We start from the raw sequence: 11,980 nt of genomic DNA on the forward strand, positions 1-11,980 counted from the left end.
CATCTCGTCCTCTTCCTCCCTCCCTCTCACACCGCCCGTGAAGGCGCCTCTCCATATCCGCGCTCCCGTCTACCCCCGGTAACCAGCCCCGCCCTATCCTCCCTTCCAACCCCCTCGTCTTCCTGCAGCCCGTCCGCCCGCCGATAAGCAGTCGCAGCTCCTTGCGCGGCCCGTCCCCGTCGGCCTCAACCAGCGCGACTCCTTGCGCAGGGACGGCGAATTCAATTGGCGGGCTGTGCGAGAGGCCGGCGCGGCTCCTTGCCAGGCGCATCCCCGTTTGCCTCGGCCAGGGCTCGCTCCGTCAAATCCAGCAGGAAATAGGGTTCCAAGTAGTCAAATGATTAAGAAAGATAATTTATTGTCAATCTAACCCTACCATTCAAACACCTCTTTGGTTAAAGTTAGTTTAGGTGCGGTGAGAAACGCATGCACAGTGAACACTGCGTGCTTGCACAGAGGACAGCCTGACATCTCACCCCACCCGATTTACAGCTCAACTCCTGACAACTAGCCTCTTACTCTCTTGAACTAAGACGCAAATTTGAAGTCCCAACCCGAATCATCATATTCATACACAGCAAGCCGCTACTGGCGTTATCATTAGTACAGTACTACACTGTAATTGATTGTTTTGACGCCACCAGATAGAACCCCTGCGCATGATCAGACCAGTACTAGTACGGGTGTCCGGCATACAGGCGATGCCCGCCAAAGCACGCAACGGGTAAGCAATTTAAAGCACAAAAAATTGCACGCAACGGGTAAGCAATTTAAGTGGCAGGCAGGTGGCTACATTTATCTGAATCCAAAATATGCAACACCGGTTCCATGTTCCAAGTCACTGCGCCAGGTGACACAGTTGAGCAACGAGTGCCAGTTTGACAGACACATACACTGGGCGGGCACACACGAACAGATCGAGAATGTTACAAACAAGACTGACTCCGGCGACCCATCCGCCGTCTTGCATTACATGGCATACCTTTGCGTCCAGGTCCTGGCGGTGCTCTCGTACTTGTGCCGGTCCGTCTTGTACATGTGGGCGATCTCAGGGACCAGAGGGTCATCAGGGTTCGGGTCACACAGCAGGGAGCAGATGGACAGCAGCACCTGCATGTATGTAACCCGACAGAGTAGCAGCAGATGAGCTCAACTCCACTGTGAAGAAGAACCAAGCAATTGCAACCAACTTGCACCGGAGAGGGAGAGGAAACTAGCAAACCTTGGAAATGGTCAGAGCGGGGCTCCATTGGTCCTTGAGGATGTCCAGACAAATGCTCCCGTTGCTGTTGATGTTTGGATGGAACACCTTGGTGCGGAATGCCACCTGCATGTTGCATAAGGAAGAGGGTTCATACTTTGCATTTTTTGTAATGTAAAAGCTATGGATGGTATTCAGTATGGCAAGTGAACTTCCCGACTGAAACTTTTAAGCTTTTGCACAAGATAATCAGAAACCATAGAGCTTCGATAACTTTTCAGTTCAGTTAGTTGTTTTGCCTTACGAATAAGCGGATGAACACCTAAGTGATTAATGTGGCCGCACAACCACTGCAAAGCAATTCTGTGGTTCTAAACAACATAGAAAAAAGTGTTTGTGTACACCGCAAATATTTCAAACTTCACGGACCATGCATTCACTTTTGCAGGACCATAGGTGTAATTTACCAACTCTATATAAGAACTAACTGAAGCCCCATCTTACCCAAACACATACAACAAATCCACCTTACTTAGTAGTTGCCGCCCAAATCTACCATTCAGAACCAGTTCAAATGAAACGGCTCCTTCTAAGCCATCAAATGTCTTCAGCAAGTGTGCTTAGAGGCATGGAGCCCGACCGTTAATCTATTGCAGAGTACTTATAAACATGGATTTCTAAAGCTACCACACATTTGAAACCCATGTAAGGCTTTATAAAAGACCAGAAAAGAAAGCCAAAAAGATAAACCGAACCAATGAACTAAATAAAATTGTGTGTGTTACCAACACAAACAGAAATGAACCACATCTGTCAGAGTTCCGTTCTTAGATGTGAACTGTGAAATGACCTCAGACATATACGATTCAAAATTTTACAAAGTACATATGAAACAGAAGAAATGCAGAGAAACAACTGACAATTAGGCTAGTGCCAAGTACCTTTGGTGGTTTGAAAGGATAATCAGGAGGGAAGTGGATAGTAACTAGGAAAACTCCACCAGAATATGGGCTGTCAGATGGGCCCATTATTGTTGCCTGCCAATGGAACATATCTTCACCCACAGGACCTGTAAAATAGTATCATATCATCATCAACTAGCTATGTTCGCATTATAACCATCTCTAATAGACATGTCGACTAGCTATACTTGACACAGAAATGAACTTGCAAGAAGACTAGGGGTATCAAACAATGTCAAACAAAACAAATTGATGGGAAAAAATGACTAAACGTCAGTAACCATCCTTGTAGACAAAATTTACATCAGTGTTACTTGATTGGCCCAAGATAACTGGATTGCAAATTCGCGCACCATCCAAAAAGCATTGTGCGGTCAAGTGAGAAATATTAATTGACGATACATCCAAGACAATTCTACATACAGTTGTACCCTGAGATAATTCTGCGATATAAATTTTAGTTCCATATCAAATATAGTATAATTGCATAATAAAAACGGTATTATGCAGACATTTTTTTCTTGAATCCACAGAAACAAAAATATTTTTGAACTGCTAGCCCGTGTGGTTGCATGAGTTGGGAGTAGTTACACTAGTGTGCCGAGCTCATAAGATTGCATATTCAAGTACACATCGGCAAACAAAATGCAGAATAGTCACAAGCATGGCCAAACTTATGCTTAAATAAACCCAAATTGCGACATGGTCGTTAGTTGCTATTTGGTAATTAAATTAAATGCTGCTTGGACCTCAGTTGAGACAATAATACAATGCACGATCCTCAAGTTCAGGGACCATCAGATTGAAGTGAGATATCTGTTGTGCCAGTATAGAAACATAGGGGACAGTTTGCTACATTCTTTCCAATAAAAGTTATAACCACGTCATGCCAACCTAGTAGTGCGATGCGTAATACATGGGTGAGCTGTACCCTGCATGTTCACTCTGCATATATACAACTGATCTAGAACTAGAAGTAACAACTTAATTTATTTTATTTTCAATAGTTTGGTGTCATCAATGTGAAAAGATGATGACGTTGCTGCAAAATAAGAAGGGAATGCACCTGGTCCCATTATCAGATCTAATACAGCCAGTGTTCTAGACACCAATATAACATTGCTTCACACGTTACCCACAGAAACCAGCGTTGACATAGCTAGTTCTAGTGTAAGCATTTGTTGGGAAACATAAAAACAAAACACAAATCAATAGGTAGCTAGATCTCCCCAGAAATAAGTCAAGCTACCCTTATCTTTTCTTAATGAACACCTGTTTTAATTATCTGAATCTTACTGTTAAACGATGCATTAATTTGGAAATAACAGTTCTTTAATCAAAACCTTATAAGTTACAACTGAAGTGTATCCAGAGGCCCATCCTCACATATCAGATGTTTAATTACTTTGAACAATTTCGAAATGGCTGCCGCTTATGTTCAGGCCAGCTTGGAACTAAACCCCACCAAATATCCCAATATCCAGCCAGGGATTTTATTCTAATTGTATTGACAAGACTTACAGTATCCACCATGACGAGACTAATGTCGTTTGTCAGATCGCCTAAGGGTAAACACCGTATCTCCGTGAATCACTGTGATATTAATCACTGATTGCGTGATTGCATCAGTTACCGTTGAACAAACTGTGTCATGTTACCCTGAACCACGAGCTGTGGACACAACAGAACGAGCAAGACATTGAATTTTGCGCTGCGTAATATTGCAGCTTTTCTGCTCTTTCTTCCTGCTTTTATTTCTTCAGAAAAGGGAAACAAGTCGTAGCTCATGCTCCACTACCAAACATGTAATCACATGTCCCAAGCTAGTGCTATGCATGCTACAAAGTCGTCGAGGAGTGTACAGACCGCATCCTCTGGGCAAAAGCTAACTAAACTGCTGAAAAAATTCTAACAAAAAAAAGACCGACGGTAAAGGGCTGCTGCCATATGCAACGGTTTTTGGGTTGGGCCAAAAATGCTGCCATGACAAGTCGTAGCTCATGCTCCACTACCAAACATGTAATCACATGTCCCGAGCTAGTGCTATGCATGCTACAAAGTCGTTGAGGAGTGTACAGACCGCATCCTCTGGGCAAAAGCTAACTAAACTGCTGAAAAAATTCTAACAAAAAAAAGACCGACGGTAAAGGGCTGCTGCCATATGCAACGGTTTTTGGGTTGGGCCAAAAATGCTGCCATGGCAGACTTATTTGCCTGCGACGCGAGCGGCAGGGTTTAACAGGCCACAATCTCCCTCTTCAACCCTGTCATGAGAGGATGGCGATGTCGACGATGCCGATCAAGGCTCGAAGCTCCGGAATCATACACGCCCAAGGGACTTCATCAGGATATCAGCCTTCTGCTTGTTCATGCCGATGAACTCCGCGGTCCCATTACTGTTCTCAATTAAGTCATAGCGGAGATCGATATGCTTGTTGCGATCATGGAGAACTGGGTTCTTGTAGATTGAGATTGCACACTTGCTATCAATGGGGCAACCTCCTGGTTCAGAATTTCTTCGAGGGGTGAGAGCCAGATTCCCTGGCATGCCGCGGTGGCGCGGGGATCATCGGCCCCTCTTGCATTGAGTCGACGCAGGCCATCATCAGCCTGGTCCCTTGTCCTCCTCGGGCTAGACAAGGTTCCCCGCCGCCGCCGCCGCCGCCGCTTCATCGCACTGCTTCTTGCGAGAAGGAATCTTCGGACGTGCGCCGATGATGACGAGTCCAACCCAAGGTCGGTCTCAAGATTTTCATCCCTAAAGCCAAGCTTCCATCCACCACCTTCAGCAAGGGCACGATGCTGGCGTGCGTCGACATAACCTGATCGGAGATCTAGTGTTTCCACCGGAGTGCACATGCTCGTCATTGAGGTCACCTCTACCATCAACACTTGTTCGGCTACCGACGCCTAGCCAGCCGAGTACCGCAGGAAAAGGAACCGGAAGTCAAGAAGTCCCATACAGCCTCGCCTTCGGTCACTGACACGCCACCTTCGATCCAACAACAACATGCATAACATGACACCTCCACCAGAGCCACCATGCAGCACCTGCCGTCAGGCATGATTTGACGTCTCCGCATGAGACATCGTGCGTAGCACCCGCCGGTGGCTTCACCTGCCGGCAACAGGCATGCTCTGACGCCTCTAGAAGAGACACATGTCACTCACTGAGCCGCATCGAACCTGATCTGTTGCCGTCATCCTCAAGGAGGCCGTCACCACTGCAAGACCCAACCACTCCATCATCCACTTAACCACGGAGGCGCTACCATCGAAGAAGCCGGGCCGCCGTCCCATCGCCCAACTCTTGCGGCGCCATCAGGTGATGCCACATCGAGCAAGAACACAGCCAGAACACCACCGCCAAACCAGATGCAGGCTACTGTGCTGCCATGCAACAACAGCGGCCGACAACCACCACACAGGGGCGACAAGAGGAGAGAGAGGGCTTTTTGGCCCGATTCTCCAGAAACCTTATTTGGGGGGAGAATTTCACTTCCCGGCCTCTGCACCAACTAGGGATGCACACACCCTTTTTATTATGAGTACCAAGATTTTTATCTTGAAGTGTAGTCTCACCACATATCAAGCATGGTCCTCCAATATATTATTTGTGAGTACCAAGATTTTAGCTTGATGAGTGACCACACATCAAGCTTGGTCCTCAATAAACAGGGGAAACCCTTGTGCATCACCTGACAATTCTAAGAATTGAACCCGGCTGGTTAGACTGCACAACCGCATACCTAACAATCGAGCTAAGGCTCTCATTGCAGGCAGCCTTCTTTGCCTGTGACGCGGGTTTAACAAGGCCACATGTCAGTACATAGCACCGTTGATCCAAGTCCAGATTCATGCTCCCCGCAAAAAAAAAGAAAAAGAAAGTCCCAAGTTCACGGGTAGTTTTCACCAAGAACTCCAAGCACACATCGCACCTTCTCCCCTTCCCCTTTTGGGGCAAGCAGAGCATAAAGCGTCACTCCAAATAGCTGTCAAGCAAAGCATTCTTTCGCGGCCGGTACAGTCACGGAAGACGCGAGCGTGTGCACAGCAAGTCATTCCGAAGCATAGCATACGCACAAAAATCTGACTCTTCACACAAGAGCATGTCCTAGAAGTGCAAAATCCAGACCAAAAGAAGCAAGAAAGGAGCAAGACCTGCGCTGCATGAGGTAGGGGGGTCCTTCTGCAGATCCTTGAGCTCCTTCTGTATCCTCTTGGACGCCATCGCGCCCTTGCTCGCCGCCCTGTTTTTCCCCCCAAGAACCAGAGCAGAGAAACCATCAAATCTGCTGCCATAAACAGGTTAGTACACATCACAAAGAGGAACTGGAACGGAACAAACCTCTGGCTCGATCTCCTCTCTGCCTCCTGCTTCCGTTTCTCCGCCCCCCTCCTCGCAAGAACCAATAATGGGACGGAACTGGGGAAAGGGGCCAGGAGCAGCAGGGCTATATATGTAAATGGGCCTCCCGTTCCTTTGCTCGCTGTCTGTCTGTCTTGATGCAGGTTTGCGTGCTGGTTTTATTTATTCGTTTCCGTCGAATCGTCCTTCAATGCGGTTGGGACCTGCTTGCTTACTTTTTAGTGGTGCGGTGCCATGGCTGATCGGCAAAGGCGGGTGGCATCAGATCAAATGCCCCATCCATCCGCTGCACTTGCACCGACCCCCTTTCGTATTAGTGGCTGCTGATGAACAGGGTTATATGTTCTCCCTTCTTTTCTTCTCTCAATCAACGCCAATAAATTGATGGATGGAGAGAACTGACGTGGAGTGAGACCGACGGAAAGGCAGCCGCGTCTCCTCCTGATATTATAATAATCGTGAATGAAAAATAAAGAATCTGCAGATTCTGGTGGGAGGCCCTGCCGACTGATTGATTCCTCGTGGCCTGCATGTCAGTGACGGGGCAAGAGAATCCAATTCATGCAGCCCAAGTGGACATGAGTGGAACCCGGCTTTTTGTTTGGGTGGCTGATTGCCTGACAACCGATAGTGATGTTAACACAAGAAAGCTACTCCCTCCCTCGGTCCATAATACTATAAGAGCCGTTCTAGTATCAAAAACGCTCTTATATTATAGGATGGAGCGTGCGTCACAAGAATCTGCGGGAATTGAACTGCAATGTGTGAGAAACTGACACTAGTTTCTAGAATACATTCCTTTCTTCCAGCTGAAGCGTGCTATCTTGATAAGCTTACCCTATTTTATTTTATTTTACTTGTTCAAATTCCTTCCGTTCTAACAAGCCATATATCAATCAACGATTGGTTCTGAATATATGCTGAGACACTAGTTGAGCCTTATGAGACACACAACATGCAGTTTGATAGGTATATATGCTGAAGATGAATAGAAGGCTAAATACAACAGTTCCGGAAATGTGAATAGAGCAAATAAATATCAAGGTTTGAATGATGCCGATAAACACGCCGGAAGGATGTGATCAGTGTACGGGTAAGAAGGGATGTATCATGTTCAAGGACACCGGTCGAGATTATTCATCTGTTAGTTGGGGGCTAGTACACAAAGTTTAAACAGAAAATTTGACGCCTTCATCGTCTGCTGAACTGCCCTTAAAGATAACTGCCTTTCCCTTCTGTTCCAGCAGCCTCAAAGCTCGCATGAGGACACCACGATCAATTCCCGCAAGTTCTGCAACAGGCGCCACAGGAGAGAATGATTCAAACTGGCCACAATACTAAGACAACTTTTATTATGAGCGAGGGGCATGGCCTATGTATTACTTTTCTTTTCTTTTTTGCGAATTATGGGCTGTGCATTAGTAATGAGGCACCAACACCAACTTATGTCACGGCCTAAGCTCCAGAGGGTAGCTGTGCAGGGGAGGTTGCATCATGGCGTGATAGCAGCAGGAACAGGGTTTTCAGAGGATAACCTCTGGCTTATTCATTCATCATATAACATAGATTATCCCTGGCTTTATAGAATAGCCACCCCTAAAAGGAAAAGTGTAACTGCATATTCCAATAGATTCTTATCCAAACTAACCAACTAGGGAATCAAGAAAAAAGAACTTATCAGCCTAGGCTTAGCCAGACGGCTCCTCCTGAGGCTTGTGCCCGCTATAATACCAAGCCCACATGACAAGTTGGGTAAACATGGAAATGTGTATCCAACAGCTAGCCAAGTCTAAATCCTACTCCCTCTGTTCCTAAATATTTGTCTTTTTAGATATTTCAAATGGACTACCACATACGGATGTATATAGACATATTTTAGAGTGTAGATTCAATCATTTTGCTCCGTATGTAGTCACTTGTGGAAATATCTAGAAAGACAAATATTTAGGAACGGAGGGAGTACATGTATATTACCGTTTCTACCGCAAATTGCTTCAAAGCAAGAAAATAAGCTTAGCGTCACGGAAATATTCAAAATGAAAAATCTAATCTTGTTGGCTAAATGGGGGAGAAGCCCTCCATTAACTGTGTGTTCACTTAGATAGAAATGAGCCTTCCGCGGATCGAACGTGAGTGGGTGGGCTTACACCATAAGCTCCAAGCCAACCGAGCTAGAGCTCGGTTCTCAATGGAAAATCTAATCTCATCACCATGAAGTTTGGTATACTTACCGGTCCCATGTGTTTCAATTCCAGAGCGTATATCTTCAATTGTTGTTACTTCCAACCCATTTTCCTTTACCTACAAGCATAACACAGAGATAAATATTAAGTCACTGCCACTACTCATTGATAAATTGATAGCTTCGAAAGAAACATGTTTAATAGAATACAAAGTCTTACGAAGTCTAATATGTAGTTAGCCCAATCTTGAATCCGCAGCCAAAGAACGAGACACTTCTTGTGATTTTTGTCAATCCACTCTGCGCGCCCTGCAGTTTGAACTTGGCTTTAAGTAGTTGCACACAGGCCAGGGGTAATAAAGGCGTCCATTACCTAGAAAAACAAAACTACACACAGCTACAACAATAACTAAAGGTTTAATGTTGTGCAGAATAAACCTTCACTAACAAGAGCTGCAAGGAACACTTCCTTTGCTTCATAGCTTAGAGATCCTGAAAGCATGCAAGTTCAGTGTAACGTCAATAGGAATGTCCAAATGCATTGTAAACTCATCGAGTGAACAAAATTTTCATGTATACACTAGTCCGGCATGCTCAATAGGCTCCATAGTAGGCCTTAGGAACACATTACCATCATGCCAGATCACTATGTCATAGCACTTTCAACACAGTAAGACATATTTTTGCTGAATTGCGGTCTTGCAGAAGAGTAGTAGTCAAAACACAAGGTTCAGACAAATACGACTTACTCTCAATCTTTGGATTGGAGAACAACGGAAAATCTTCTTCCAGGGAGATTATATACATCTTTTGACTTCTACAGTAATCAAGTATCAGCTCTTTCCATAGCTGCACTTGCTTTTCACGTGTTTCTCTCACAGGCTGCAAACTGGGAACAAATGTTCTCATGATATTATTATCAGTCCATGAAAATATCAAAATTAGTGTTTAACAGAAGTTTTCAGAGTTTGTTTTAAGACAACATACACAAAAATTCACTTACATTACTAAAACAAATGTAAGAATTAGTAAAGCAAGGAAATGCTTCAACTGCTACACACACTATTGGGATATGAAAGAAAGATGATCTTAACATCACATATCAAAATAGATAGGCTTAGACACTCTGAACCAAATACCATGGATGCTATGAAGTAGAAATTTGCAAAGAGAGACATTTGAGTTTTAACCGACGGCAGATTCTCTGAAGAAACAAGTGCTTAAGCTTACTAACACAATTCCTTTAGTGGTCCTGATCTACAAATCCTGCTTACATATTCATTCTTCACTTACACAATAACATTAACCACCCCGTGTTTTTCATTTCAAATCTATAAAATGTCATTTCATACCTTATTGACAAGCTAGCTCAGAATAAAACAAGGGATGAGAGATTAAAGAAATTTACATGATTTACAATGTACTCACATGATTATATGATACTCCCTCAATTCCAAAATATTTGAGGTTCTAGGTCTGTCCTAAGTCAGACTTCTTTAAGCCTGACCATGCATATAGAAAATATATTGGCATCTACAACATCAAATAGGAGTATATATAATATGAAAATATATTTTCGGACGAATCTGATAAAACTAATTTGGTGTTTTGGATGTTGGCATATTTTAATAGACATTGTCAAACTTAAAAGAAGTTTGACTTAAGAGAAACCTAGAAATTCAATTATTTTGGAATGGAAGGAGTATATAAGTTTAACCGTTATGAAAGGGCAGGGTATATACAAAAATCACGAACCACTTTTTTGTACAATTTGCACAGTAAATCATCGCCAAACAAATACTCCATAGTAGTGGTAACAAATGTTCCCTCTGTTCACAAATATAAGATGTTTTGGATATTCCAATATGGACAACATATGGACTGAAGTAAGAGAACAAACACACTAAAATGAACATCCTATTCAGAAAAAAGTTAGAACATCCTATATTTGTGAAGGGAGGGAGTATTTTGGAACGAAGGGAGTAATTCAGTGAAAAGCAATTTCATTACTACCATAGTAGTTGGAGCAGAAGTTAACTGCACAACTTTGTTACCAAGCACTGATTAAGAATCTCCTACTCCCCCTATACGGCTACACATACTGCAGAATGACAAATCATGCAAAATGTTCAAACATGTGACACTACTGCTGTGAGGGGGGAGCGGTGTGTGTGTGTGTGTGTGGGGGGGGGGGGGGGGGGGGGGGGGGGGATTACGTAAAGTAGGGCGGGTAGTTGAAGAAGTGGGGGAGCTTGAAATCCACCGTCCTCTGCATCTCCGCTGAAGCGCGGGCTGAGCGGTCGGATGGACGGCGGCGCCAAGCAGAAACTGCGAGCAGGGACGACGATGTAGGGCCTGCTAGGTAGGGTGGAAACGGGTCAGATTAAATAGTGTTCTGCCTAAATAATGAGTAATACTTGGACGTACCTAGGTTATTGTGACCGTAGCGATCTGATCGCCGGCGGGACTGATCTTCGACCTCCTCCAATCAATCTGCAAGCTGCCTCTCCTCTCCGCTCGGCTGATCCAGGGGGTGAGTCGTCCACCTGCCCGGCCTTGGTAGGGAGGTTCTGGCCGGTGGCTTTAGTTCAGATCGGTAGAGATGGCAGCGAGTTCATTGGTGACCGATGGAAGAAAGATTCGGCGGTGCTTCGGAGGCGCGCTCGCCGGAGAACCCAGCCCGTGTGGTACGCCGTGGTGGTCGAGTCGTCAGGGATACGAGCAGAGGAGCTACCTCGGCGCACGAAGCAGGTTTTCAGAGAACGCCGCACAGCAGTAGCAAAGAAAGAACTGCTAACAGCAACTCCACCGCCTCCTCTAAAAATCTTCCCGTGACAGCATCTCTAGCAGATACACCCAACTGTTTACGGGCGCCCTAAATCTTTTTTACCGAACGGGTTTATGGGATCTGTTATGCCGTTACGGTATCACAAATTCTGCATAACTTCGTAAATTAGAGATTTCCACAAAAAAATTGAATGGAATCATAATATAAATTAAACATATGTCCGAAAGGCAATTCACAATACAACAATCTTTTCAATTACTATAAATGTTCAAATTCGAATAATTATTACAACAACAAATTGTTTAAATCACACACAAATACATATGAATAAAACTGAGAATCAACAATGCTCAATACAATCATGCTTGAGTTGGTTGTGTGAATCACGGTTCTCGATCTTTCGGTAGGTCTTAAGAAATGCAGTGATCTCATATGCGTCCCTGGCAGGCTTCACACGGTTATCAATATTGTCATAATT

The 11,980-nt window shown here is 44.5% G+C and overlaps 2 protein-coding genes across 2 annotated transcripts; both read right to left on the reverse strand.

Annotated features, from left to right (window-relative positions):
• Window positions 1-762: 762 nt before the first annotated feature.
• Window positions 763-6,803, reverse strand: LOC125544263 (ubiquitin-conjugating enzyme E2 5A). The gene is made up of 5 exons (XM_048707880.2): window positions 6,512-6,803; window positions 6,325-6,413; window positions 2,143-2,270; window positions 1,223-1,327; window positions 763-1,110 (listed from the first exon to the last, which is right to left on the reverse strand). Exons 2-5 carry the CDS (start codon window positions 6,392-6,394, stop codon window positions 970-972), a joined length of 444 nt encoding a protein of 147 aa, XP_048563837.1. The 5' UTR covers window positions 6,395-6,413; window positions 6,512-6,803; the 3' UTR covers window positions 763-969.
• A 742-nt stretch (window positions 6,804-7,545) lies between these two features.
• LOC125544262 (vacuolar protein sorting-associated protein 25-like) lies at window positions 7,546-11,551 on the reverse strand. The gene is made up of 7 exons (XM_048707879.2): window positions 11,142-11,551; window positions 10,931-11,069; window positions 9,464-9,603; window positions 9,153-9,206; window positions 8,935-9,023; window positions 8,764-8,833; window positions 7,546-7,823 (listed from the first exon to the last, which is right to left on the reverse strand). The coding sequence occupies exons 2-7, from the start codon at window positions 10,987-10,989 to the stop codon at window positions 7,702-7,704; spliced, it is 534 nt and encodes a 177-aa protein (XP_048563836.1). The 5' UTR covers window positions 10,990-11,069; window positions 11,142-11,551; the 3' UTR covers window positions 7,546-7,701.
• Window positions 11,552-11,980: the final 429 nt, after the last annotated feature.

Source organism: Triticum urartu, chromosome 3A (assembly GCF_056163025.1).
Source record: "Triticum urartu cultivar PI428250 chromosome 3A, HENAU_Tu73, whole genome shotgun sequence".
Lineage (NCBI taxonomy): Eukaryota > Viridiplantae > Streptophyta > Magnoliopsida > Poales > Poaceae > Triticum > Triticum urartu.

What these genes read in the sequence shown, in the direction of transcription:
- LOC125544263 (XM_048707880.2), bottom strand. Translation starts at nt 6,394, where the DNA reads ATGGCGTCCAAGAGGATACAGAAGGAGCTCAAGGATCTGCAGAAGGAC. An exon ending in CCCTACCTCATGCAGCGCAG is followed by an intron (nt 2,271 to 6,324) that starts GTCTTGCTCCTT and finishes ACTATTTTACAG; the next exon opens with GTCCTGTGGGTGAAGATATG. An exon ending in ATCCTTTCAAACCACCAAAG is followed by an intron (nt 1,328 to 2,142) that starts GTACTTGGCACT and finishes TGCAACATGCAG; the next exon opens with GTGGCATTCCGCACCAAGGT.
- LOC125544262 (XM_048707879.2), bottom strand. Translation starts at nt 10,989, where the DNA reads ATGCAGAGGACGGTGGATTTCAAGCTCCCCCACTTCTTCAACTACCCG. An exon ending in AACTACCCGCCCTACTTTAC is followed by an intron (nt 9,604 to 10,930) that starts GTAATCCCCCCC and finishes ATTTGTTCCCAG; the next exon opens with TTTGCAGCCTGTGAGAGAAA. An exon ending in CTAACTACATATTAGACTTC is followed by an intron (nt 8,834 to 8,934) that starts GTAAGACTTTGT and finishes TTATGCTTGTAG; the next exon opens with GTAAAGGAAAATGGGTTGGA.